This window comes from Salmo trutta, chromosome 4 (assembly GCF_901001165.1).
Source record: "Salmo trutta chromosome 4, fSalTru1.1, whole genome shotgun sequence".
In the NCBI taxonomy this organism is placed as follows: domain Eukaryota; kingdom Metazoa; phylum Chordata; class Actinopteri; order Salmoniformes; family Salmonidae; genus Salmo; species Salmo trutta.
The window spans coordinates 34,800,860-34,828,602 of NC_042960.1; the positions used below are offsets into that span (position 1 = coordinate 34,800,860).

The 27,743-nt window shown below is 43.1% G+C and overlaps 1 protein-coding gene across 1 annotated transcript in view; it reads left to right on the forward strand.

The window, feature by feature from the left end:
• The first annotated feature begins 1,522 nt into the window (after positions 1 to 1,522).
• LOC115192280 (phosphatase and actin regulator 1) overlaps positions 1,523 to 27,743 on the forward strand; it is an 89,441-nt gene continuing 63,220 nt past the window's right edge. Inside the window, exon 1 of the mRNA XM_029750593.1 lies at positions 1,523 to 1,701. Coding sequence (XP_029606453.1) covers positions 1,590 to 1,701 — 112 coding nt within the window. The 5' untranslated portion in view covers positions 1,523 to 1,589. The remainder of the gene's footprint in view (positions 1,702 to 27,743) is intronic.

Genomic DNA, 27,743 nt, shown 5'->3' on the forward strand with positions numbered 1-27,743 from the left:
ATTTTGGTCTTACTGTCAGAGCCCAGGTCTGGCAGAATCTACGCAGAATATCTAGGTGCTGTTGTAGGCCCTCCTTGGTTGGTGACAGAAGCACCAGATCATCAGCAAACAGTAGACATTTGACTTCAGATTCTAGTTGGTTGAGGCCGGGTGCTGCAGACTTTTCTAGTGCCCGTGCCAATTTGTTGATATATATGTTGAAGAGGGTGGGGCTTAAGCTGCATCCCTGTCTCACCCCACGGCCCTGTGGGAAGAAATGTGTGTGTTTTTTGCCTATTTTAACCGCACACTTGTTGTTTATGTACATGGATTTGATAATGTCGTATGTTTTCCCCCCAACACCACTTTCCATCAATTTGTATAGCAGACCCTCATGCCAAATTGAGTCGAAGGCTTTTTTGAAATCAACAAAGCATGAGAAGACTTTGCTTTTGTTTTGGTTTGTTTGTTTGTCAATTAGGGTGTGCAGGGTGAATACGTGGTCTGTTGTACGGTAATTTGTTAAAAAGCCAATTTGACATTTGCTCAGTACATTGTTTTCACTGAGGAAATGTACGAGTCTGCTGTTAATGATAATACAGGGGATTTTCCCAAGGTTGCTGTTGACGCATATCCCACGGTAGTTATTGGGGTCAAATGTGTCTCCACTTTTGTGGATTGGGGTGATCAGTCCTTGGTTCCAAATATTGGGGAAGATGCCAGAGCTAAGGATGATGTTAAAGGGTTTTAGTATAGCCAATTGGAATTTGTTGTCTGTATATTTGATCATTTCATTGAGGATACCATCAACACCACATGCCTTTTTGGGTTGTAGGGTTTTTATTTTGTCCTGTAGCTCATTCAAGGTAATTGGAGAATCCAGTGGGTTCTGGTAGTCTTTAATAGATGATTCTAAGAGTTGTATTTGATCATGTATATGTTTTTGCTGTTTGTTCTTTGTTATAGAGCCAAAAAGATTGGAGAAGTGGTTTACCCATACATCTCCATTTTGGATAGATAATTATTCATGTTGTTGTTTGTTTAGTGTTTTCCAATTTTCCCAGAAGAGGTTAGAGTCTACGGATTCTTCAACTACACTGAGCTGATTTCTGGCGTGCTGTTCCTTTTTCCGTAGTGTATTTCTGTATTGTTTTAGTAATTCACCATAGTGAAGGCATAGACTCAGGTTTTCCGGGTCTCTATGTGTCTGGTTGGACAGGTTTATCAATTTATTTCTTAGATTTTTGCATTCTTCATCAAACCATTTGTCATTGTTGTTCATTTTCTTCGGTTTTCTAATTGAGAATTTTAGATTTGATAGGGAAGCTGAGAGGTCAAATATACTGTTAAGATTTTCTACTGCCAAGTTTACACCTTCACTATTACAGTGGAACGTCTCTCTCTCTCTCTCTCTCTCTCTCTCTCTCTCTCTCTCTCGCTCTCTCTCTCTCTCTCTTCTCTCTCTCTCTCCCCTCCCCTCCCATCTCCTCCCTCCCATCTCCATTTATCACCGTACGCACCACCTACACCGTCTGCCCGTGCATGAGTCTCGTCTCGCGCAGTTCCGCTGGTCGCCAGTGGACGGACGTTGCCCGGCCAAGGAGACCTAAATGGCGGCGTCACCGGAGAATGAGATAGACCGTCGGCCGATCCGGAGAGTCCGGTCCAAGAGCGATACGCCCTACATCACTGAGTCGCGTCTCTCTCTCCACCTGGAGACAGGTAGGTAACATGCGTTTACAGACACGCATACACACTGTCTGACTGCATGGACCCAGCAGTCGGCTAGATGTGGGGCTCGCGGCTCTACTCACTGTGTTACAGACATTAACCCAAAGAGATGCGTGTCATGGAAAACGATTCGATGTATTTCTCCCATTTTGACAATTGTATCAAATCGAGAGGATTGTTTTATGGCAGACTGACTGTGTAGCGCTGTTACGTTATAGCCTGAGTTAAAGAGCCATGCTGCGGCTTGCTGGTGATATGGATGTGGTGGGGATGTGGTGACTAGGCTGCGCAGTGACTCATTCATGCATTGTGTATCAGGCAGCTGATAGAGTAAAATGTTTCTGTAATGGTTACTGGGATGTTGTTTTAGTTAAGGAGGCATCGGTCTTCAAGGTATTTTATATTTTATAGTAAGTATACCTTTTGATATGTCTTTGCCCATCTCTGGCTAGTACCAAGTATGCTACTGTGCTATTCAAAGTAACTTGCCACCAGCTTCCTGTAAATTATTGTGATATCAGAGCAACGATAGAGTACAATACTGTAAAATTAGCCTACTATACTGTAAGAACGTAAATGCTACTGCAATTGCAATATTGGTATTTTAAAGTATTTTACTGTAATTAAATGGCATTGGTGCAGGCAAGATGGCTGCTAGGTATTTGTATATTACAACATATGTCTTCTTGCACTTCTAGAGGCCTAGACAAATACTTCCAAACTTGTCATGATTACAAGGTAAAACAGACCAGTAGGACTTGGCGAATTGCTCAACCAGCAAAAGCTTAAGACTTGCTGCCACCATGATTAGTCCCCATTTAAATATTCAATTATGTGGTACTACTACCACAAATCAGTTCAATTGGTACAGCACTCTCTCTAACGGGTCCAACAAATATTGCCCCTTACATGGCACGCCTCGAAATATGTTCATGAGTCAGCGATTCTTTCCCCACCCACAACATTTTCCCACAATACACCATCATTTACAGAACACTTCAGTAAATACACAGAAAATAGAAATACAGTACTTTTTTTGTTAAAATGTATTGTAATAAAATGACATCAATTGCTAACAGTTTATGTAATTATGTATTACAACATACCAGTGATTATTTGTTATTTTATATCACTTACACTTGTAGAGGCGCTGTATATTTATAAGAAAACGTTTTTAGATTCCAAAAGTACGGTATGGTAATGTATTCTGTGGGGTACAGCATTTCTTACTAACGGGTGCAACAAATATAGCCTCTTACAAGGCATGCCTCAAAATATGTTAATGAGCCAGAGATTCCTTCCCCGCACACAACATTTTTCCACAATGCACCATAATTCCCAGTAAGCTGCAGTAAATATACAGCAAAACAGGTAATACAGCACTTAACTGTAAAATTGTATTGTAAAATTACCAAAATTGCTGTAATTTTACAGCAGTGTAAGCTGAATGCCATTGAACCCCCTTAATGCATTGGACTTTACAGTACTATAATATAGAATTACAGTAGCTAACTGTACATTTTTTGCTGTAAATGTACAGCAATGTGTTACAGTGTAAGCCTATATTCAACCCAATATCATAGACAACATATCATGAAGAAGAGAGCAGGCTATTCAAAACCTTTGATATTCTTTTCTATGGATAGGCTGTCTTGCAAGGTTAGGCTAACCAACTGACCAGGCATCTTATAGCTAAACTCAATATTCTGCAGTTGGATCCATTCCTGTTTTTAGCAAAGTAATGTGACTGCAAGGTTTTTTGCTGTCTTGCAGCTTTTCAAATGTCAGAACAGAATGACTTGACTCACTTGCATGAATGCATTTCGACTTGTTCTAGAATCTAGGCTGCATTCTGCCTGTCGACGTGAGGGTGATGATTTTGAAGCATTCAAAAAAGGTGGCCCAGGGAACTGTTGTTTCAGTACCTTGTACTGGTTTGCCTCATTTAAGATGGTCTTGGAAACTGTAAAGAGAAGTTGTAGGCATCCATTGTTGCTATGGTGACTTGGCATAATTATCCCACCATGATGGTAGCCTATGGAGTCCATAGAGAAGCCAACTGCTTTTGGCTTGAAATCTTGCATGAACTGTTTTGTCTGTAACTGAACAGATCCAATTTTAGAGGTTGCTTCTGTTTTGGGGTTTGTGTGATCAACCAATAATACCTTCTTCTGCATATACAACAGCCAGTAGGCTACTTGCGTCACACGCAAGAGCTGTCCACTCTGTCCCGGTGCTGAAACCGAAGCCACCAGCATTCCAAATCACGCAACAGACAGCCAGATGCCAACAGATTAGTGCAAAATGTTTGTTATTTTCAAAATATATCACAGAACACATCATTCGTGTCACCTATTCATCTGAGAGTATAAGGGAAGTGGAACTATAATGTTTGTGGATGTGTGTCAAACGACTTCCTGTATCCTATGTTATAAATCCCAGTCACGTGGTATTCATGTTGGACAGATGCCAACTCTTGGTGGAGGGAACCCACACGGCTGGCTATTGTTCTACTCTGCCTGGCACATTTGTCATCGCCAATATTGTCCTACTACTAGTGTTCAGTTTATTTGCTGAGATTATTGGTAATCCATTGTGGATTATCATTTGATTTGGGGGTTGGGTTAGATCATTTTATGAATTGCTTTAATGTAGCCTAAGCTTGTGGTGATTGGTGAATGTAGGTATTTTCAGTTGCAGCAGTCTATGTAGTCAGTAATAGCATGGCTACATCAGTGCTCCAGGATATTCTGTACATGAACTCACCAGCAGTGCTAGCTTGTCTTAAACAGTGCTCTTTCCCATACTCTCTCACACGCTCTCTCTCACCCATGCCATCGTCTCACATGGCGGTGCTCCCTCCAACCCACCGCTCAGACAGTCTAGCTTCTCATAGACACTGTTTTCCGAGAGACACCCACGCAGTGCTTTAACCCTCCTCCACATAGACTGCACTTACAGATAGTACCATTAGTAGTACCAACATACTGAATCCCAACGGAAGTCCCGACACTGCATGGTGGCAAACATGGCACAGATTTAAGGGAAGGATCTGTCTGAATATATTGCCTGTTGGGGCTTTGGTGGTCGTTAATTGGGTATGTAAATAGCTGTGTTGGGTACAGTGCTCACTACTCACGTTGGTGTCTGATGTGTGACATCACAGCTCGGAGACTGTCGCAGTCAAACCAGTGTCGCTATGCTCCTCTGTCACGTCTTGCTACCAGACTGTACACGTCAATATTGCATCCTTCAGTTTGGCAATGTGGCTTACAAACTATATCACTCACTTTTATATTTTCTCTTCTCATCCTCCTCTTCCTTGCACTCTCTGTTTTCTATAGCCTGTCCCCTCTATATCTTCTGTCTCTCTCTCTCTCTCGGCCCATTTCTGTCTGGTTGTAGCAGCACTATATCGTTCCGTCTCCCCTCAAGCTGCCTGCCCTCCCACTCTCTGCTTCCTCATTTGTGTGTTTGTATGTTTAAACAGTTGTTGTAGCATCAACCCACACCTTCCTTTGAAGTGAGTGAGGGTGGCACAGTGCATAGCTGTGACTAATATAGCCCTTGCTTCCTCCTCACATGACAATGATGTGTGTGTGTGTGTGCACGAGTGTGTGTGCGTGCGTGCGCACGTGCATGCACGCGTGCATGCTTGCTCTTGTGTGTGTGTGTGTGTGTGTGTGTGTGTGTGTGTGTGTGTGTGTGTGTGTGTGTGTGTGTGTGTGTGTGTGTGTGTGTGTGTGTGTGTTAGGCTTGCTGGCATTATAAACCACTCCAGAAGGTTTGGTTTTGTGCTGCTGTGTTGCACATCAGTCTAGCCCTCAACCTTTTGCCAAAATAAGATTCTTCTGTAGATCCTTCTGTCGACTTGCTGCCATTCTAAATGTTCTGTTCTGGATTGGCATTCCTCGGCTGACCATTCCGGTGTGCCCCCCCACTGAGACCTATCCTGAATGCAGCTGTGTGTGTGCGTGTATGTGTGTGTGCATGTGTGTGCGGGTGTGTGTGTATATGCAGCTCTCCAGCAATGGTAAATCAGGTCAGCTGGGTGAGGGTTTAGTGCTGTTCTGTTCACAAAAAACATTATTTCCCCCAATGCATTCATTACCCTGCACTGCTCTTCTCTCAGCCCAAACAGCCATCCCACTGAGACAGCCGTGAATTAGAGAGAGGGGCAAGCGAGGTAGAATGAGGAGAGGTAGATGGAGAGAGAGAGAAAGAGAGAGTGAAAGACAGAGAGAGGCGATAGAGTGACAGCCAGTCATATAGCGAGAGAGCAGAGGGAGACAGACAGAGAAGGGGAGTGCGGTAGAAATAGAGGAATAGAGACTGATGGACAGACAGACAGCCAGACAGACAGCCAGACAGCCAGCCAGCCAGACAGACAGGGAAAGAGAGACAGATGGAGACAGATGGACAAAGACAGATAGGGAATCAGACAGACAGAGAAAGAGTGGTGGAGAGAGGCAGATGGAGAGGCGGAGAGACAGATGTAAAGAGAGAGGCCAACTTCCTATGTATCTATCATCATTCATTCAATTTAGACTTACAAATTACCAACCCCCCGGTCTCAGGCTTGGATAACATTGGAGGCCCTGTCAGTCTCCACAGAGTTGGGTAAAGCTGCTTTTCGTTTTTTTTTTTGCGCCCTTTATGTGGAACAACTACCGGAGCAGTCTGAAATAAGATGTTCTGGTCCCCCTTGGCCAGTTCAGAGCAATGATCGGAGACCTCTGTGTTGATAAATATGTCTGTTTTGTAATTTTGTATATTGTATGTGTTTGATGTATTTATGCGTGGCTCATCTGTAAAAGAGACCGTAGTCTCAGTATGACTTCCCTGTCAAAATAATGGTAAATAATAATAAAAAGAGAGAGGCCATTTAACGAGAATGCAGCAGCAGATAGAGAGAGAGAGGGTAATGATGATAATGAAAAGGAAGCATCTTTGAGAGGCTCTCTCTCTCCCACTGTGTTGATGTTGACGAGGGCCGAGTTCATCATCACTGCACAAGAACTCTTCATCACAATGGGCTGAAAGGCCTGCGGCCATTTACTGTTAACGTGCCCGACTGGATGTTTAATTGCTCAGCTCTGTCTGAGTATTTGCTTGGTATGAGACACACACTCTTAAGAGGACGTATAGATACTTTTATATACGTTCCCATGCACAAACGTACATACAGTTGAAGTTGGAAGTTTACATACACTTAGGTTGGAGTCATTAAAACTCGTTTTTCAACCTCTCCACACATTTGTTGTTAACTAACTATAGTTTTGGCAAGTTGGTTAGGACATCTACTTTGTGCATGACACAAGTCATTTTCCAACAATTGTTTACAGACAGATTATTTCACTTATAATTCACTGTATCACAATTCCAGTGGGTCAGAGGTTTACATACACTAAGTTGACTGTACCTTTAACCAGCTAGGAAAATTCCAGAAAATGATGTCATGGCTTTAGAAGCTTCTGATAGACTAATTGACATCATTTGAGTCAATTGGAGGTGTACCTGTGGATGTATTTCAAGGCCTACCTTCAAACTCAGTGCCTCTTTGTTTGACATCATGGGAAAATCAAAAGAAATCAGCCAAGACCTCAGAAAAAAAATTGTAGACCTCCACAAGTCTGGTTCATCCTTGGGAGCAATTTCCAAACGCATGAAGGTACCACTTTCATCTGTACAAACAATAGTACGCAAGTATAAACACCATGGGTCCACGCAGCCGTCATACCGTTCAGGAAGGAGAAGCGTTCTGTCTCCTAGAGATAATCGTACTTTGGTGCGAAAAAGTGCAAATCAATCCCAGAACAACAGCAAAGGACCTTGTGAACATACTTGAGGAAACAGGTACAAAAGTATCTATATCCATAGTAAAACAAGTCCTATATCGATATACCCTGAAAGGTCGCTCAGTAAGGAAGAAGCCACTGCTCCAAAACTGCCATAAAAAAGCCAGACTACGGTTTGAAACTGCGCATGGGAACAAAGATCGTAATTTTTGGAGAAATGTCCTCTGGTCTGATGAAACAAAAATAGAACTGTTTGGCCATAATGACCATCGTTATGTTTGGATGAAAAATGGGGAGGCTTGCAAGCCGAAGAACACCATCCCAACCGTGAAGCTCGGGGGTGGCAGCATCATGTTGTGGGGGTGCTTTGCTGCTGGAGGGACTCGTGCACTTCACAAAATAAATGGCATCATGAGGCAGGAAAATTATGTGGATATATTGAAGCAACATCTCAAGACAGTCAGGAAGTTAAAGCTTGGTCGCAAATGGGTCTTTCAAATGGACAATGACCCCAAGCATACTTCCAAAGTTGTGGCAAAATGGCTTAAGGACAACAAAGTCAAGGTATTGGTGTGGCCATCACAAAGCCCTGACCTCAACCCTATAGAAAATGTGTGGACAACTGAAAGTGTGTGTGAGCAAGGAGGCCTACAAACCTGACTCAGTTACACCAGCTCTGTCAGGAGGAATTGGCCAAAATTCACCCAACTTATTGTGGGAAGCTTGTGGAAGGCTACCCAAAACGTTTGACCCAAGTTAAACAATTTAAAGGCAATGCTACCAAATACTAATTGAGTGTATGTAAACTTCTGACCCACTGAGAATGTGATGAAAGAAATAAAAGCTGAAATAAATCACTCTCTACTGTTATTCTGACATTTCACATTCTTAAAATAAAGCGGTGATCCCAACTGACCTAAGACAGGGAATTTTTACTAGGATTAAATGTTAGGAATTGTGAAAACTGAGTTTAAATGTATTTGGCTAAGGTGTATGTAAACTTCAACTGTATATACCTGCATTCACACACACATGCATGCACGCACATACACAAGCTCTCTCTCCTTTTTCATGTCTCTCGTACACACTCGCGCACACACATACACACACACACATACTATCTGTGAGTACATTAGCCGAACCTAGAGGAAAACCACAAAGACTGTCAGACTGGTCTGCAGTGCAGAGGAGAGGAGTGGGGAAGAGATGTGCTGCATATTCACAGCAGCCTAGTCACCAGGCTCTCTATCACTGCTGCTCCTCTTAACACAAAGGAAGAGGAAATCACACTCTTCCTCTCTGGCCAGGGGGTCCAGACTCACAGAGTCAGTTTGAACAAGACAGTGTTTTTACTCTAGAGATAATTCAGAGCTCAGCTAACTCAGAGATATAACAAGGGATGAAGGTTTACCCTTACGGAAAAACCACATGAATTTCACATGATTTAATGTGAAGTTGACATGATAACATGTGCAACATGTGATAACATGAAAATACACTTGACAGCATTTGAGCACATGTGGGAAAATTATCTCATGTTAAATAAATGTGACAACATGGGGATGCAAAATACCATGAAACGACACGTGAAAACCCAGGTGTCAAATGTAATTGAGAATATTTTACTTTAAAAGGCATAATTGACGTTAATTCAATTTAAACAGTCATGCAGGTTTTGCCTTGCTCCCGGTTTGTTCCAGGGACGTCCCTTAGAGCATTTCTTAGAATATTGTCATGGTCCCCAGAAGGTTTTGTCTAGTTGTGGTGAAAATACAGTAAATCTCTAACAAGTTACTGTATGTTTACAGTTAAATTAAGGTGTTAATTTGAAAGAACGGTATGCTGATGTGTAATGATTACTTGGGACTCAACCTCACTTAGAATTTGAACTCGCAACTTTTCGGTTGCTGCTTACCTGATGTTCCTGCTGCGCCACCAGGTCTGTGGACATAACAGAATATACATATATTGCCAACAATATATTTTAAAACTTTGCCTAATGTATATACAACAGCTTGAAGGTTTTATTTTTATACATGCTGCTGCTGTATTCTAATTTAATTTAAGGCTATGGTTAGGGTACAGTGTTGTTCCCTGGGGTACAAAAAAGGCAAAGGTGCACAAAGGTTCTTCCTTTAAAAGTTGCATCATACTGCAGCACAGCACATTATGGTATCATTGGAGTGTGTGACATCATAGTATTTCCCTGTCAGACATTAATTTTTATTTACCTTTATTTAACTAGGCAAGTCAGTTAAGAACAAATTCTTATTTTCATTGACAGCCTAGCAACAGTGGGTTAATTGCCTTGTTCAGGGGCAGAACAGATTTGTACCTTGTCAGCTCGGGTATTCGAACTTGCAACCTTTCGGTTACTAGCCCAACGCTCTAACCACAAGGCTACCCTGCTGCCCCTAATTCTAGTTTGACCACCAGAGGCCATATTGGAGGAGCTAAATTATTGAAATTACATGGAGCTGTAGGCCTAAGAGTCTTATTTGCTGTAGCTGTTTTTGCGTAACTTACTTATTGGCATACAGGTCTACTTCAATATACAGTATATCAATCAATCAATCATTCATTAATTTGTGTATCTCATCACACAGCATATAAATCATCCATGTCTTTAAATACAGTCAAGCATTTTAGTTATAAAACCAAATAACAAAGGGAGCCTTGAATAATTAAACAAGTAATAAACCGCAACATGTCGGCATAAATGATTGAATTCACAAATGCATTTGACTGTTTTTAATTTTGGCTGTTCTAAAGACGTAAACTTTTTTTTGTTAAAACAGACTCTGGGATTGATTATAATTTGTTAGTAAAATATTATTGTATTTGTTGTAACGGGTGTCGTTGTGTAGCGATGACCAAAACGCAGCGGGGAAATGTGCACTCATCTTCTTTATTATATTCGGACAAGAAGGAGAACCAAAACAAACACGTACACAAAGAAAACACAACGACTAATCACAGGCTGGTAAGGCACAAGGCTATACACAGAACAATCTCCCACAAAGTAGTCAACAAACACATACCTATATATAGGACTCTCAATCAGAGGCAACTAGAAAACACCTGCCTCCAATTGAGAGTCCAACCCCAATTACAAAACATAGAAATACAAAAGTCTAGACAGAACATAGAAATACACTAACATAGAACAGTGCCCAAAAACCCCCGGAATACATAAATCAAATACCCTACTAAACAAACCACCACCCCGAACCACATAAAACAAATACCCTGTGCCACGTCCTGACCAAACTACAATAACAAATAACCCATATTTATGGTCAGGACGTGACAGTATCCCCCCCCCCCCCCCCAAAGGTGCAGACCCCGGAGGCACCTCACACAAAAAAACAAAATACCCCAAAACAAACATAAATCCCCTAAACTAAAGGGAGGGTGGCTGCCGTCAACGACGGCACCTGTGCTACACCCCCCCCCCCCCCAACCCACCTATACTGGAGATGGCTCAGGTTCTGGTCTACAGCCACCCAGACTGTAGGCATACTCGCTTGGTTCCGGACCGTAGGCAGACTCACTCGGTTCCGGGCTGTAGGCAGACTCACACAGTTCGGAGTTATAGTCAGACTCACTCGGTTCCGGACCGCAGGCAGACTCACTCGGTTCCGGACTGTAGACCCATTCACCCCTCTCCGAACTGTGGGCCGTCTCACTCTGTTCTGCACAGTGGGCCATCTCCCTTGGTTTCGAACTGTAGGCTGTCTTCCTTGGTTCCGAACTGTAGGCCGTCTCCCTTGGTTCCGAACTGTAGGCCGTCTCACTCGGTTCTGCACAGTGGGCCATCTCCCTTGGTTTCGAACTGTAGGCCGTCTTCCTTGGTTCCGAACTGTAGGCCGTCTCCCTTGGTTCCAAACTGTAGGCCGTCTCCCTTGGTTCCGGACTTAACACTCTTACCGGATACTCATGACGGGGCACTGTCGCCGGATACTCTGGACGGGGCACTGTCGCCGGATACTCTGGACGGGGCACTGTCGCCGAATACTCTGGACGGGGCACTGTCGCCGAATACTCTGGACGGGGCACTGTCGCCGAATACTCTGGACGGGGCACTGTCGCCGAATACTCTGGACGGGGCACTGTCGCCGAATACTCTGGACGGGGCACTGTCGTCGGATACTCTGGACGGGGCACTGTCGTCGGATACTCTGGACGGGGTACTGTCGTCGGACACTCGAGGCTGGGATGACGCACTGGAAGCCTGATGCGTGGGACTGGTAGTGGAGGTACCAGCCTGGGGACACGCACCTCAGGGCTAGTGCGGGAAGCAGGAACCGGCCGAGTGGAACTGGTATTACGCACTGGAAGCCTGATGCGTGGTGCTGGTAGTGGAAGCGGCAGTTTGGGAACACGCACCTCATGACTAGTGCGGGGAGCAGGAACGGGCTGAGTTGGACTGGGCTGACGTAATGGAGGCCTGGTGCGTGGTACTGGTACTGGATATACCGGGCCGTGGAGAAGCACTGGCGGTCTCGATCGCACCTCCTGCACAACCCGTCCTGGCTGGATGGAACTAGTAGCCCTGTACGAGCGGAGTGCTGGTACAGGGCGAACTGGGCTGTGCAGGGGCCTGATGGTTGCCGTGCGTAGAGCGGGCGTAGGGTAGCCTGGACCTAGGAGGCGCATCGGTGACCAGATGCGCTGCGCAGGCATCCTCCTACCAGGCTGGATGCCCACTCTAGCACGGCACTTGCGAGGGGCTGGGATCACTCGCACCGGACTGTGCGTGCGTATGGGCGAGATCGTGCGCACTTCTGCATACCTCGGTGCTCTCCACTCCAAACGCTTCCCATACAAAGCACGGGGAGCTGGCTTAGGTCTACTGCCTGGCCTAGCCAAACTACCCGTGTGCCCCCCCAAAAGAAATGATTGGGGTTGCCTCTCCGGCTTAAACGCCAGTCGCATTCCCCTGTAGCGTTCCCGGTCTTCGCTCCACTTTCTCCATGGACCCTCTCCGGCCATAAACTCCTCCCACGTCCACTTTTCCCGATAGTCCACATTATTATCCCGTTGCTCCTTACCCCGCTGCTTGGTCCTTGGTTGGTGGGAGATTCTGTAACGGGTGTCGTTGTGTAGCGATGACCAAAACGCAGCGGGGAAATGTGCACTCATCTTCTTTATTATATTCGGACAAGAAGGAGAACCAAAACAAACACAAAGAAAACACATCGACTAATCTCAGGCTGGTAAGGCACAAGGCTATACACAGAACAATCTCCCACAAAGTACTCAACAAACACATACCTATATATAGGACTCTCAATCAGAGGCAACTAGAAAACACCTGCCTCCAATTGAGAGTCCAACCCCAATTACAAAACATAGAAATACAAAAGACTAGACAGAACATAGAAATACACTAACATAGAACAGTGCCCAAAAACCCCCGGAATACATAAATCAAATACCCTACTAAACAAACCACCACCCCGAACCACATAAAACAAATACCCTCTGCCACGTCCTGACCAAACTACAATAACAAATAACCCCTATTACTGGTGAGGACGTGACATTTGTTGTGCTGTTTATACTGTTAGAAATGTTGCTTAGTTAAATTGATAAATGTTATTGTGTTTCTATCCAAGAAAAATAATCCTAACATTTCCACACCCTAATTGTAGGCTAACCAATACCCAAATGGAGATTCAGTGAAAAGAAAAATCCGATTGATTTATAAAGACCAGTCCCCTTTTTTTGATCCAAGTTGTTTGTCGTTCTCCCATGTACATTTTTATACAATTGTTTTTGTATATATTTCAATATATTTTCAATCTCTTTTTCCATTTTTAAATGAAATATACCTTACGGCAACCCGCCTCACCCAATGTGATACGGATCTGCTATTTTTAGACCTTATAGCCAGAACCTCCATCAGAAGCTAACCAGCTAATTAGTGACTAGCTATTTAGTCATTGTTAGCCACTGCTAGCGGCCTTTACCTTTTGCACAGACACCTGCCGCTTTTAGCCTGGATAATACTTGCCAATGCTTCTCCTAGCACCGGCCTACTAACTAAAAAAAAAAAAAAAAAAATGTTGAACGCCGTGTCTCCTGCTTGCTAACGTAGTAACGACCACCTAGCGGCTTCCCTGTTTCATCTATTGCTGTTCACTGGACCCTATGATCACTTGGCTACATAGCTGATGCCTGCTGGACTGTTCATTAATCACGGTACTCCATTTAGTTTATTTTTGTTTATCTGTTGGCCCCAGCCTCGAACTCAGGCCCTGTGTGTAGTTAACTGACCCTCTCTGCCCATTCATCGACATTTTACCTGTTGTTGTTGTCTTAGCTGATTAGCTGTTGTTGTCTTACCCATTGTTGTCTTAGCTAGCTCTCCCAATCAACACCTGTGATTGCTTTATGCCTCGCTTTATGTCTCTCTCTAATGTCAATATGCCTTGTATACTGTTGTTTAGGATAGTTATCATTGTTTTAGTTCACTATGGAGCCCCTAGTCCCAATAAACATGCCTCAGATACCTCTTTTGTCCCACCTCTCACACATGCGGTGACCTCACCCAGCATAACTAGTGCGTCCAGAGATGCAACCTCTCTTATTGTCACACAATGCCTCGACTGTACCCGCACCCTACCATACCCCTGTCTGTACATTATGCCCTGAATCTATCCTACCACGCCCAGAAATCTGCTCCTTTTATTCTCTGTCACCAACGCACTAGACGACCAGTTTTGATATCCTTTAGCCGTACCCTCATCCTACTCCTCCTCTGTTCTTCGGGTGATGTGACCTGCGTGTCCTCAGGCGCTCTCATTTGTTGACTTCTGTAACCGTAAAAGCCTTGGATTCATGTATGTTAACATCAGAAGCCTCCTCCCTAAGTTTGTTTTACTCACTGCTTTAGCACACTCCACCAACCCTGATGTCCTTGCCATGTCTGAATCCTGGCTTAGGAAGGCTACCAAAAATTCTGAGATTTCCATCAACTACAACATTTTCTGTCAACTCCTCCCACTGCCAAAGTGGGAGGAGTTGCAATCTACTGCAGAGAGTTCTGTCATACTATCTAGGTCTAAGCCCAAACAGTTCGAGCTTGTAATTTTAAAAATGAATCTCTCCGGAAATAAGTCTCTCACTGTTGCCGCCTGTTATGACCCCCCTGATTGCCCCACATATATCTTCAGAGTTCGCTCTGTTAGGTGACCTAAAAGTGCTTTCCTCACCATCTTAAATAAGCATGCCCCTTTCAAAAAATGTAGAACTAAGAACAGATGTAGCCCTTGGTTCACTCCAGACCTGACTGCCCTCGACCAGCACACAAACATCCTGTGGTGGACTGCATTAGCATCAAATAGTCCCTCTGACATGCAACTTTTCAGGGAAGTCAGGAACCAATACACACATTCAGTTAGGAAAGCAAAGGCTAGCTTTTTCAAACAGAAATGTGCATCCTGTAGCTCTAACTCCAAAAGGTTTTGGGACACTGTAAAGTCCATGGAGAATAAGAGCACCTCCTCCCAGCTGCCCACTGCACTGAGGCTAGGAAACACTGTCACCACCGATAAATGCACGCTATTCGAGACTTTCAATAAGCATTTCTCTACGGCTGGCCATGCTTTCCTCCTGGCTACCCCAACCCCGGCCAACAGCTCCGCACCCCCCGCAGCTACTTGCCCAAGCCTCCCCAGCTTCTCCTTCACCCAAATCCAGACTGCTGATGTTCTGAAAGAGCTGCAAAACCTGGACCCGTACAAATCAGCTGGGCTAGACAATCTGGACCCTCTCTTTCTAAAATTATCCACTGCCATTGTTGCAACCCCTATTACCAGTCTGTTCAACCTCTCTTTCTTATCATCTGAGATCCCTAAAGATTGGAAAGCTGCCGCGGTCATACCCCCCTCCAAAGGGGGTGACACTCTAGGCCCAAACTGTTACAGACCTATATCCATCCTGCCCTGCCTTTCTAAAGTCTTCGAAAGCCAAGTTAACAAATAGATCACTGACCATTTCGAATCCCACCGTACCTTCTCCGCTGTACAATCTGGTTTCCCAGCTGGTCATGGGTGCATCTCAGCCACGCTCAAGGTACTAAACGACATCATAACCGCCATTGATAAACGACAGTACTGTGCAGCCGTCTTTATCGACCTGGCCATGGCTTTCGACTCTGTCAATCATCGTATTCTTATCGGCAGACTCAACAGCCTTGGTTTCTCAAATGACTGTCTCGCCTGGTTCACCAACTACTTCTCAGATAGAGTTCAGTGTGTCAAATCGGAGGGCCTGTTGTTCGGACCTCTGGCAGTCTCTATGGGGATACCACAGTGCTCAATTCTTGGGCCGACTCTTCTCTGTATATATCAATGATGTTGCTCTTGCTGCGCGTGATTCTCTGATCCACCTCTATGCAGACGACACCCTTCTGTATACATCTGGCCCTTCTTTGGACACTGTGTTAACAAACCTCCAAACGAGCTTCAATGTCATACAACACTCCTTCCGTGGCCTCCAACTGCTCTTAAATACTAGTAAAACTACATGTATGATTTTCAAAGGATCGCTGCCCGCAACCGCCCGCCCGACTAGCGTCACTACTCTGGACGGTTCTGATTTAGAATATGTGGACAACTTCAAATACCTAGGTGTCTGGTTAGACTGTATCTCTCCTTCCAGACTCATATTAAACATCTCCAATCCAAAATTAAATCTAGAATCGGCTTCCTGTTTCTCAACAAAGCCTCCTTCACTCACGCTGCCAAACATACCCTCGTAAAACTGACTATCCTACTGATCCTCGACTTGGCGATGTTATTTACAAAATAGCCTCCAACACTCTACTCAGTAAACTGGATGTAGTCTATCACAGTGCCATCCGTTTTGTCACCAAAGCCCCATATACCACCCACCACTGCGAACTGTATGCTCTCGTCGGCTGTCCCTCGCTACATATTCGTTGCCAGACCCACTGGCTCCAGGTCATCTATAAGTCTATGCTAGGTAAAGCTCAACCTTATCTCAGCTCACTGGCCATGATAACAACACCCACCCATAGCACGCGCTCCAGCAAATATATTTCACTGGTCATCCCCAAAGCCAACACCTCCTTTGGCCGCCTTTCCTTCCAGTTCTCTTCTGCCAATGACTGGAACGAATTGCAAAAATCACTGAAGTTAGAAACGTATATCTCCCTCACTAACTTTAAACATCAGCTATCTGAGCAGCTTACCAATCGCTGCAGCTGTACACAGCCCATCTGTAAATAGCCCGTCTAATCTACCTACCTCATCCCCATATTGTTTTTTAAAACTTTTTTGCTCTTTTGCACACCAGTATTTCTACTTGCACATCATCATCTGCACATCTATCACTCCAGTGTTAATTTGCTCAATTGTAATTACTTCGCTACCATGGCCTATTTATTGCCTTACATCCTCACGCCATTTGCACACACTGTATATAGACTTTTTTATATTGTGTTATTGACTGTACGTTTGTTTATTCCATGTGTAACTCTGTGTTGTTGTTTGTGTCGCACTGCTTTGCTTTATCTTGGCCAGGTCACAGTTGTAAATGAGAACTTGTTCTCAACTGGCCTACAGGGTTAAATAAAGGTGAAATAAAAAATAAACAAATAAAATGCTTGTCTCAAAGCAGTGCAAAATGATGCTGAAATTGTTGACCACACGCGGGTAGGCTATTGCTTCAAATCCTATTATAACAATTGTATGACTTTGGGTGTTTCAGTAAGCAACAATTTGTTGCCTTCAATTGCATTAGCCTAGTTTATTCCAATATTTCTGTCATTCAGTGATATTTATTCACATAGTAATTCGTTATGGGTCCATCCAGATGTGGTTAGAAAACAGTGCATTTGGTGGGCTATGCAAAGAGATGGGTGAAGTGACATGCCTCGCAAACTTCCATTAATACATTTTAAAGTCCCTAAACTAGGCAAGAGTCTATTGTCCTGCTGATAGCCTATCAAGTCAAGGGTGGATGGCTTATTTTGTATTCCAATTCATTGGAAAGGCTGCTAACCGATTTACACCTGGCCCACAACGTTGTTACTTACAGTACAGTGCACTTTCACTCTGTTCTCCACCTGACTCTACCAGATTATTCTTTCTATTGTTGTTATCTATTCGGTAACATTACACAAGTAAATGCATTGAATAAAACACCTACATTAAATTGCTCAGATCTTGAAAATATGTGAAACCTTGTATTTGTATTTTGTTTGTCTGTGCCTAGTAGCAGAGGCTTCATGGCTTTACCATCAACCAAAAACACAGCATCTACAGTGACCGAAATATATTATTGAATTTAAAAAAAATTGCATTTTTAGTTATAAAACGAAATAACAAAGGGAGCCTTAAATAATTCAACAATAATAAACTGCAATGTCAGCTAATGCAATTGAATACAGAAATGAATTCAACTGTTTTTAATCTTGGCTGTACTAATGACTTTAACACCTTTATTGTTAGAACAGACTATATGGCATTGATTATAATTTGTTTGTAAATTATTATTGTATTTGTTGTGTTTACACTGTTCCAAATGGTCAGAAACAAAGAGTGAATGAAGAATGAAAATGTTGTGGCGGTTTAAGTGTTTGATGGTTACGCCAAATGCAAGATGAGTATCTCCTTTGTCTGTCTGTCTGGCAAATGTTTTAAAAGCCCCGTGTTGCTCAGTTGGTAGAGCATGGTGTTTGCAACGGCAGGGATGTGGGTTCGATTCCCACAGGGGACCAGTGCGGGGGAAAAAATGTATGAAATGTACGCATTCACTACTGTAAATCGCTCTGGATTAGAGCGTCAACTAAATGACTAAAATGTAAATGTAAAGCATATCGCACTAATGAGCTGCACTGTAAAGTGGTTATTGTGCATTTTCTAGTAACTTAATGGAAACTTGTTGCCAGTCATTAGTGTGAATTTGTTATTTCTCAACTGAAAACCATATGTCAGCAAGTTATTTTAAACTCACAATAACTTACTGGCAAAATGTTGCGAGTAACTTATTGTGCCTTAACTGACTTTTCTGTTGGGAACATTATTTTCTGATTGGCAGCATACTGCAGCAGCGGCAGCCTATCAGAATATTGCAAGCGTAGCTTTCAGCTAGCTCTTTTGGGTCACCCATGATAGGGAATATCACCCCAGTTAACCTTGTGACTCGAAAGTTCTAAGTATTAATAATGGCCCTTATCGTGTGAGGTCTTTTTGCATGTGGTGACAGAATTCTATTTTCTGCACCCCTCACTGCATCAAGACTGCAATGTCTGCTTCATATGAGGCTTTGTAAAACATATCCTTTCTTCCTATAGTAGTAGTAGCAGATAGAATCTATAGTATTATAGATAATTGTATAATTATTATTATCATTTATATTACATACACTACCGGTCAAAAGTTTTAGAATACCTACTCATTCAAGGGTTTTTCTTTATTTTTACTATTTTCCACATTGTAGAATAATAGTGAAGACATCAATACTATGAAATAACACATATGGAATCATGTAGTAACCAAAAAAGTGTACAAATCAAAATATATTTTATATTTGAGATTCTTCAAATAGCCAACCTTTGCCTTGTGACAGCTTTGCACACTCTTGGCATTCTCTCAACCTGCTTTATGAGGTAGTCACCTGGAATGCATTTCCATTAACAGGTGTGCCCTCTTAAAAGTTCATTTGTGAAATTTCTTTCCTTCTTAATGCGTTTGAGCCAATCAGTTGTGTTGTGACAAGGTAGGGGGTGGGGGGGTATACAGAAGATAGCCCTATTCGGTAAAAGACCAAGTCCATATTATGGCAAGAACAGCTCAAATAAGCAAAGAGAAACAGTCCATCATCACTTTCAGGATTGAGGGTCAGTCAATACGGAAGATTTCAAGAACTTTGAAAGTTTCTTCAAGTGCAGTCGCAAAAATCATCAAGCGCTATGATGAAACTGGCTCAAGTAAGTTCAAGTAACAGACACATCTCAACATCAACTGTTCAGAGGAGACTTCATGAATTGGGCCTTAATGGTCGAATTGCTGCAAAGAAACCACGACTAAAGGACACTAATAAGAAGAAGAGACTTGCTTGATCCAAGAAACACGAGCAATGGACATTAGAACAGTGGAAATGTGTCCTTTGGTCTGGAGTCCAAATTGGAGATTTTAGGTTCCAACCGCCGTGTCTTTGTGAGACACAGAGTAGGTGAACGGATGATCTCCGTATGTGTATTTCCCACCGTAAAGCATTGAGGAGGAGGTGTTATGGGGGGGGGGGGGTGCTTTCCTGGTGACACTGTCTGTGATTTATTTAGAATTCAAGGTACACTTAACCAGCATGGCTATCACAGCATTCTGCAGCGATACGCCATCCCATCTGGTTTGCGCTTAGTGGGACTATCATTTGTTTTTCAACAGGACAATGACCCAACACACCTCCAGGCTGTGTAAGGGCTATTTTACCAAGAAGGAGAGTGATGGAGTGCTACATCAGATGACCTGGTCTCCACAATCACCCGACCTCAACCAAATTGAAATGGCTTGGGACGAATCGGACCGCAAAGTGAAGGAAAAGCAGCCAACAAGTGCTCAGCATATGTGGGAACTCCTTCAAAACTGTTGGAAAAGCCTTCCAGGTGAAGCTGGTTGAGAGAATGCCAAGCGTGTGCAAAGATGTCATCAAGGCAAAGGGTGGCTATTTGAAGAATCTCAAATATAAAATATATTTTTATTTGTTTGACACTTTTTTGGTTACTACATATGTGTTAATTTATAGTTTTGATGTCTTCACTAGTATTCTACAATGTAGGAAATAGTAAAAGTAAAATAAAACCCTTGAATGAGTAGGTGTTCTAAAACTTTTGACCGGTAGTGTATATTATCTGAAAGAGGCTCTGCTATTAGCCTGTCTGAGGGACTGTGCATGTGAGATAGGGCTGTAAACCTGAGTAAACCTATCTCACATGCACAGTCCCTCAGACAGGCTAATACCAAAGTCCCGTGTATTTGATACAATAGTAGCGAACTAACAAAGTGAGAGTGTGCTATGAGTATATATTACGCTGAACAAAAAATATAAATGCAACATATAAAGTGTTGGACCTATGTTTCATGAGCTGAAAGTAAAGATCCCAGAAATGTTCCATACACACAAAAGCCTATTTCTCAAAAATGTTGTGCACAAATTTGTTGACATCCCTGTTAGTGAGCATTTCTCTTTTGCCAACATAATCCATCCACCTGACTGGTGTGGCATATCAAGAGCTGATTAAAAAGCATGATCATTACACTGAAAGTAAAGGTGCACCTTGTGCTGGGGGCAATAAAAGGCCACTCTAAAATCCGCAGTTTTGTCACACAACACAATGTCACAGATGTCTCAAGTTTTTAAGGAGTGTTCAATAGGTATGCTTACTGCAGGACTGTGCACCAGAGTTGTTGCCAGAGAATTGAATGTCAATTTCTCCACCATAAGCCACCTCCAACGTCGTTTTAGAAAATTGGCAGTATGTCCAACCGGCCTCACACCCGCAGACCATGTGTATGGCGTTGTGTGGGCGATCAGTTTGCTGATGTCAACGTTGTTAACAGAGTGCCCCATGATGGTGGTGTGGTTATGGTATGGGCAGGTATAAGCTACGGACAATGAACACAATTGCATTTCATCGATGGCAATTTGAATGATGAGATCCTGAGGCCTATTGTCGTGCCATTCATCTGCCGCCATCACCTCATGTTTCAGCAAAATAATGCACGGCCCCATGTCGCAAGGATCTGTAGAATTCCTGGATGCTGAAAATGTCCCAGTTCTTCCATGGCCTGCATACTCTGCAGGCATTTCACCGATTGAGCATGTTTGGGATGCTGTGGGTTGACGTGTATGACAGCATGTTCCAGTTCCCGCCAATATCCAACTTTGCACAGTCATGGAAGAGGAGTGGGACAACATTCCACAGGCCACAATCAACAGCCTGATCATCTCTATGTGAAGGAGATGTGTCGCGCTGCATGAGGCAAATGGTGATCATACCAGATACTGACCTCTTTTCTGATCCATGCCCCAACTTTTTTTTTTAAAGATATCTGTGACCAACAGATGCGTATCTGTACAGTCATGTGAAATCCATAGATTAGGGCCTAATGCGTTTATTGAAATTGACTGATTTCCTTATATGAACTGTAACGCAGTTATTTTAAATTGTTGCATGTTGCGTTTATATTTTTGTCCAGTATACATACAGTGAGGGGGAAAAAGTATTTGATCCCCTGCTGATTTTGTACGTTTGCCCACTGACAAAGAAATGATCAGTCTATAATTTTAATGGTAGGTTTATTTGAACAGTGAGAGACAGAATAACAACAAAAAAATCCAGAAAAACGCATGTAAAAAATGTTATAAATTGATTTGCATTTTAATGAGGGAAATAAGTATTTGACCCCCTCTCAATCAGAAAGATTTCTGGCTCCCAGGTGTCTTTTATCCAGGTAACGAGCTGAGATTAGGAGCACACTCTTATTGGGAGTGCTCCTAATCTCAGTTTGTTACCTGTATAAAAGACACCTGTCCACAGAAGCAATCAATCAATCAGATTCCAAACTCTCCACCATGGCCAAGACCAAAGAGCTCTTCAAGGATGTCAGGGACAAGATTGTAGACCTACACAAGGCTGGAATGGGCTACAAGACCATCGCCAAGCAGCTTGGTGAGAAGGTGACAACAGTAGGTGCGATTATTCGCAAATGGAAGAAACACAAAAGAACTGTCAATCTCCCTCGGCCTGGGTCTCCATGCAAGATCTCACCTCGTGGAGTTGCAATGATCATGAGAACAGTGAGGAATCAGCCCAGAACTACACGGGAGGATCTTGTCAATTATCTCAAGGCAGCTGGGACCATAGTCACCAAGAAAACAATTGGTAACACACTAAGCCGTGAAGGACTGAAATCCTGCAGCGCCTGCAAGGTCCCCCTGCTGAAGAAAGCACATATACATGCCCGTCTGAAGTTTGCCAATGAACATCTGAATGATTCAGAGGACAACTGGGTGAAAGTGTTATGGTCAGATGAGACCAAAATGGAGCTCTTTGGCATCAACTCAACTCGCCGTGTTTGGAGGAGGAGGAATGCATGGAGGTGGAAACATTATGCTTTGAGGATGTTTTTCTGCTAAGGGGACAGGACAACTTCACCACATCAAAGGGACGATGGACGGAGCTATGTCCCGTCAAATCTTGGGTGAGAACCTCCTTCCCTCAGCCAGGGCATTGAAAATAGGTTGTGGATGGGTATTCCAGCATGACAATGACCCAAAACACACGGCCAAGGCAACAAAGGAGTGGCTCAAGAAGAAGCACATTAAGGTCCTGGAGTGGCCTAGCCAGTCTCCAGACCTTAATCCCATAGAAAATCTGTGGAGGGAGCTGAAGGTTCGAGTTGCCAAACGTCAGCCTCGCAACCTTAATGACTTGGAGAATATCTGCAAAGAGGAGTGGGACAAAATCCCTCCTGAGATGTGTGCAAACCTGGTGGCCAACTACAAGAAATGTCTGACCTCTGTGATTGCCAACAAGGGTTTTGCCACCAAGTGCTAAGTCATGTTTTGCAGAGGGGTCAAATACTTATTTCCCTCATTAAAATGCAAATCATTGTATAACATTTTTGACATGCGTTTTTCTGGATTTTTGTTGTTGTTATTCTGTCTCTCACTGTTCAAAAAAACCTACCATTAAAATTATAGACGGATCATTTCTTTGTCAGTGGGCAAACGTACAAAATCAGCAGGGGATCAAATACTTTTTTCCCTCACTGTATGCCAAAATCAAATAAAATCAAAGTTTATTTGTCACGTGCGCCGAATACAACAGGTGTAGACCTTACAGTGAAATTCTTACTTGCAGGCTCTAACCAATATTGCAAAAAAAGGTGTTAGGTGAACAATAGGTAAGTAAAGAAATAAAACAACAGTAAAAAGACAGGCTGTATATAGTAGCGAGGCTATAAAAGTAGCGAGGATACATACAGAAACCGATTAGTCAGGCTATGGCTAATGCTGGGAAATGCTGGCATCCTAAATACTTTTGTTCATTTAATTTTTATGTATAATTTATTCTCCCTTGGAAAAACTAGGCTACAGGGGTGGCTACATTTCATCATGTCAACGTATTATCATCACTGGACATGTAGCCTACAGATGCCTGCCTCGTCACCAAGCAAGGAAGATATTTCACAATCATTAAATGCGGTGAGTATTACGGCTTGGATCGGTTTTAGCCTGGTCGAAGCGGAGGAGATTGAGAACAGGGTGGATCAAGTCATGTAAGCAACAAAGTTAGGTAGTTTGTGTGGGTGATCAGATTGAATGGTGTGTGCGTGTAATCAGCGATTTTGAATGCAGAGACCGGGGCATGAGTGAAGCGAGGTTGTAGATATAATGGGTTATTGTAAACTATGGAGCTAGACAGGGTTATGTAGGTTTATGCTTTGGCACCATCTACGGGCTGAATGTTACGTGGGTGGACCAGTTATCGCTCCTTCCAAAACATGGTTGCATTTGTATACACTTGAAGTATTACTAACTATAGTATATTCCTAGGAAAAGTCGATGTAATGTAACAACTCAAATCATGCTCTTTAGTCTACAGTAGTCTACAGGTTAGGCTAAAGGTTGTTCGCTATGGTAAATATGATTTTGAAAAGTTTGATTGAAATTAATAAAACAATTGCGAGAATGCATTACAAATCAAGGAATAACAAAAGTTAATTACATCATTTTCTTTTACTGTTTTATTTCAGAAATGGAGCCCAGGAGTCAAACAAAGTATTTCATTTCAGGCAAACAAACACGTTTCTCCAGTCCCACCTCACCCACTACCCATCAAACACCTCAAGTCATGCATTTCGATACATTTTACAATTATATATTTTTTTACATCAGCATAAAGCAACAGTTTGTTATTTACATGATTTTCTTGTCCTGCTTTATTTCAGAAATAGATCCATTATAGGCCTACTTTCCACTCAGTAGTGCTTGTGGGTGAGGTACTCGCCAAAGCAAGGAACTACACACAAGCCTGTGTTATTACAAGGCTCCTCGCTTGGGAAGTGGTGTCCAGTAAGGCATAGAGGATTGTCAGAGGCGTGCCGGCCCCAGTAGACGTACTACGAGGAGTGTGGTGGTCCTCAAGGAGCTGCCGCATCAGGTTTATCCTGTACTGCTGGTATGAGATCACCTGTCCTGTCACCTGCCAGTGGAAAATGTGGCCATTGAGGAGAGCTATGTCTATTAGGTGGAAAAATAGCTTCTTCTACCATTTGAGGGATTTTCTGGCACACCCAACAAAACGGTTCTGCATGTTCACTTTGTCAACTGCTCCCATCTTCTTGAAGTACTTCAACACAAAGTCTGGCTTCATTTTGCAAAATCTGGACCCCTACAAATCAGCCGGGCTAGACAATCTGGACCCTCTCTTTCTAAAATTATCTCCCGAAATTGTTGAATCCCCTATTACTAGCCTGTTCAACCTTTCTTTCGTATCGTCTGAGATTCCCAAAGATTGGAAAGCAGCCATGGTCATCCCCCTCTTCAAATGGGGAGACACTCTAGACCCAAAATGCTACAGACCTATATCTATCCTACCCTGCCTTTCCAAGGTCTTCGAAAGCCAAGTTAACAAACAGATTACCGAACATTTCGAATCCCACCGTACCTTCTCCGCTATGCAATCTGGTTTCAGAGCTGGTCATGGGTGCACCTCAGCCACTCTCAAGGTCCTAAACGATATCATAACCGCCATCGATAAGAGACAATACTGTGCAGCCAGACGAGCTTCATTGCCATACAAGTCTCCTTCCGTGGCCTCCAACTGCTCTTAAATGCAAGTAAAACTAAATGCATGCTCTTCAACCGATTGCTGCCCGCACCTGCCCGCCCGTCCATCCAGCATCACTACTCTGGACGGTTCTGACTTAGAATATGTGGACAACTACAAATACCTAGGTGTCTGGTTGGACTGTAAACTCTCCTTCCAGACTCACATTAAACATCTCCAATCGAAAAATTAAATCTAGAATCAGCTTCCTATTTCGCAACAAAGCATCCTTCGCTCATGCTGCCAAACTTGCCCTCGTAAAACTGACCATCCTACCGATCCTCGACTTCGACGATGTCATTTACAAAATAGCCTCGAACACTCTACTCAACAAATTGGATGCTGTCTATCACAATGCCATCCATTTTGTCACCAAAGCCCCATATACTACCTATCACTGCGACCTGTATGCTCTCGTTGGCTGGCCCTCACTTCATACTCGTCGCCAAAACCACTGGCTCCAGGTCATCTACAAGTCTTTGCTAGGTAAAGCCTCGCCTTATCTCAGCTCACTGGTCACCATAGCAGCACCCACCTATAGCACGCGCTCCAGCAGGTATATCTCACTGGTCACCCACAAAGCCAATTCCTCCTTTGGCGTCCTTTCCTTCCAGTTCTCTGCTGCCAATGGCTGGAACGAACTGCAAAAATCACTGAAGCTGGAGACACACATCTCCCACACTAGCTTTAAGCACCAGCTGTCAGAGCAGCTCACAGATCCCTGCACCTGTACATAGCCCATCTGTAAATAGCCCATCCAACTACCTCATCCCCATACGGTATTTATTTATTTATCTTGCTCCTTTGCACCCCAGTATCTCTACTTGCACGTTCATCTTCTGCACATCTACCATTCCAGTGTTTAATTGCTATATTGTAATTTCTTCGCCACCGTGGCCTATTTATTGCCTTACCTCCCTTATCTTACCTCATTTGCACACAATGTATATAGACTTTTTTCCTACTGTATTATTGACTGTATGTTTGTTTATTCCATGTGTAACTCTGTGTTGTTGTATGTGTCGAACTGCTTTGCTTTATCTTGGCCAGATCGCAGTTGTAAATGAGAACTTGTTCTCAACTAGCCTACCTGGTTAAATAAAGGTGAAATAAAAAAAAAGAATAATTAAAAAAAAAAAATTAATGTTCCTCTGTCTGGTGACATAGTCTAGTTTTCCTGTGTCCGACATTTTGGAGTGCACAGTGGACAAAACATGGACATCGCATTTGCTGTGCTATTTCACTGCCATTATCTCCCCATTCGTTTGGAACTCCCCCTCCCTCTTGCTCATTTTCTTTTTGAATATTGGCATCCCCTTCCTCACTGTGCAACAGGGCCCCTGTGTTCTCCCTAAAAAGGAACTGGAAAAGGGCTACTGTACCAGTTGTCCACAAATACGGTGTGCCCCTTTCCGAGGTAACGCTGCAGCATGGTGAACACCACTGATCCAGATATGCCAAGACCATCAACATGCCTTATATTGTAGACATGCCAGTCATGTTAGCCTCTGTGGTAGTTAGTTAGCTAGATAGCTAACGGTTAGATACGGTCTAACGTCAGCTTCAAAAGTTACAAATCACATCGCAAGATAGCAGCTAGCTTATTGCATTGATTTGCTTTGGAATGTCTAGCCAGCGTATTACGAAAGCTAGCTAGCTAGATTTTGGTTTAGATAAACAAATGTTGTTCGCTAGCTAGTTACGTTAACTATGTTACCGCTACTCGACTTCTTAGTAAGGTAACCAATTAAATGTTACCCCAGCAGCCTGTGCTTGTAGTTTGCACATCCAGATATTGAGCATCACACCATGACTAAACTTTAAAGTTGTTTTCGACACAAAAGTATAAATCAATAGTTATTTGCAAGCTGATGTTCTATGAACAAATGATGTGAAATTTCACGTGAAATCATGTTTTTTTTCGTAAGCGTAGTTGTGTCACTGATCTACAGACACTACGTCATAATGTCAAAGTGGAATTATGTTTTTAGAAATGTTTACAAATGAATAAAAAATAAAAAGCTGAAATGTCTTTAGTCAATAAGTATTCAACCCTTTTGTTATGGCAAGCCTAAATAAGTTCAGGAGCCATGACATGCCGAGAGATGAGTTCGGATTGGTCTGCCATGTAGCCCGCTTCTGTCTATAACATGAGCTGGTCAGTATGTGTAGGTTATCATTTCTAACACGTTTTTCTTTAAAAGATATCACGTTGTAGAACTGAGTAAGTGTTGCTCTCCACTTTCTGGAGGACCGAGTTTTGAAATCATTGGAATTAAAGTACGATAGGAGATGGAGAAAATTCTGGCGTTTGATTGCAAATATGCAGACTGAGTCGAAAAAAGAACACACAGAATGCTGTT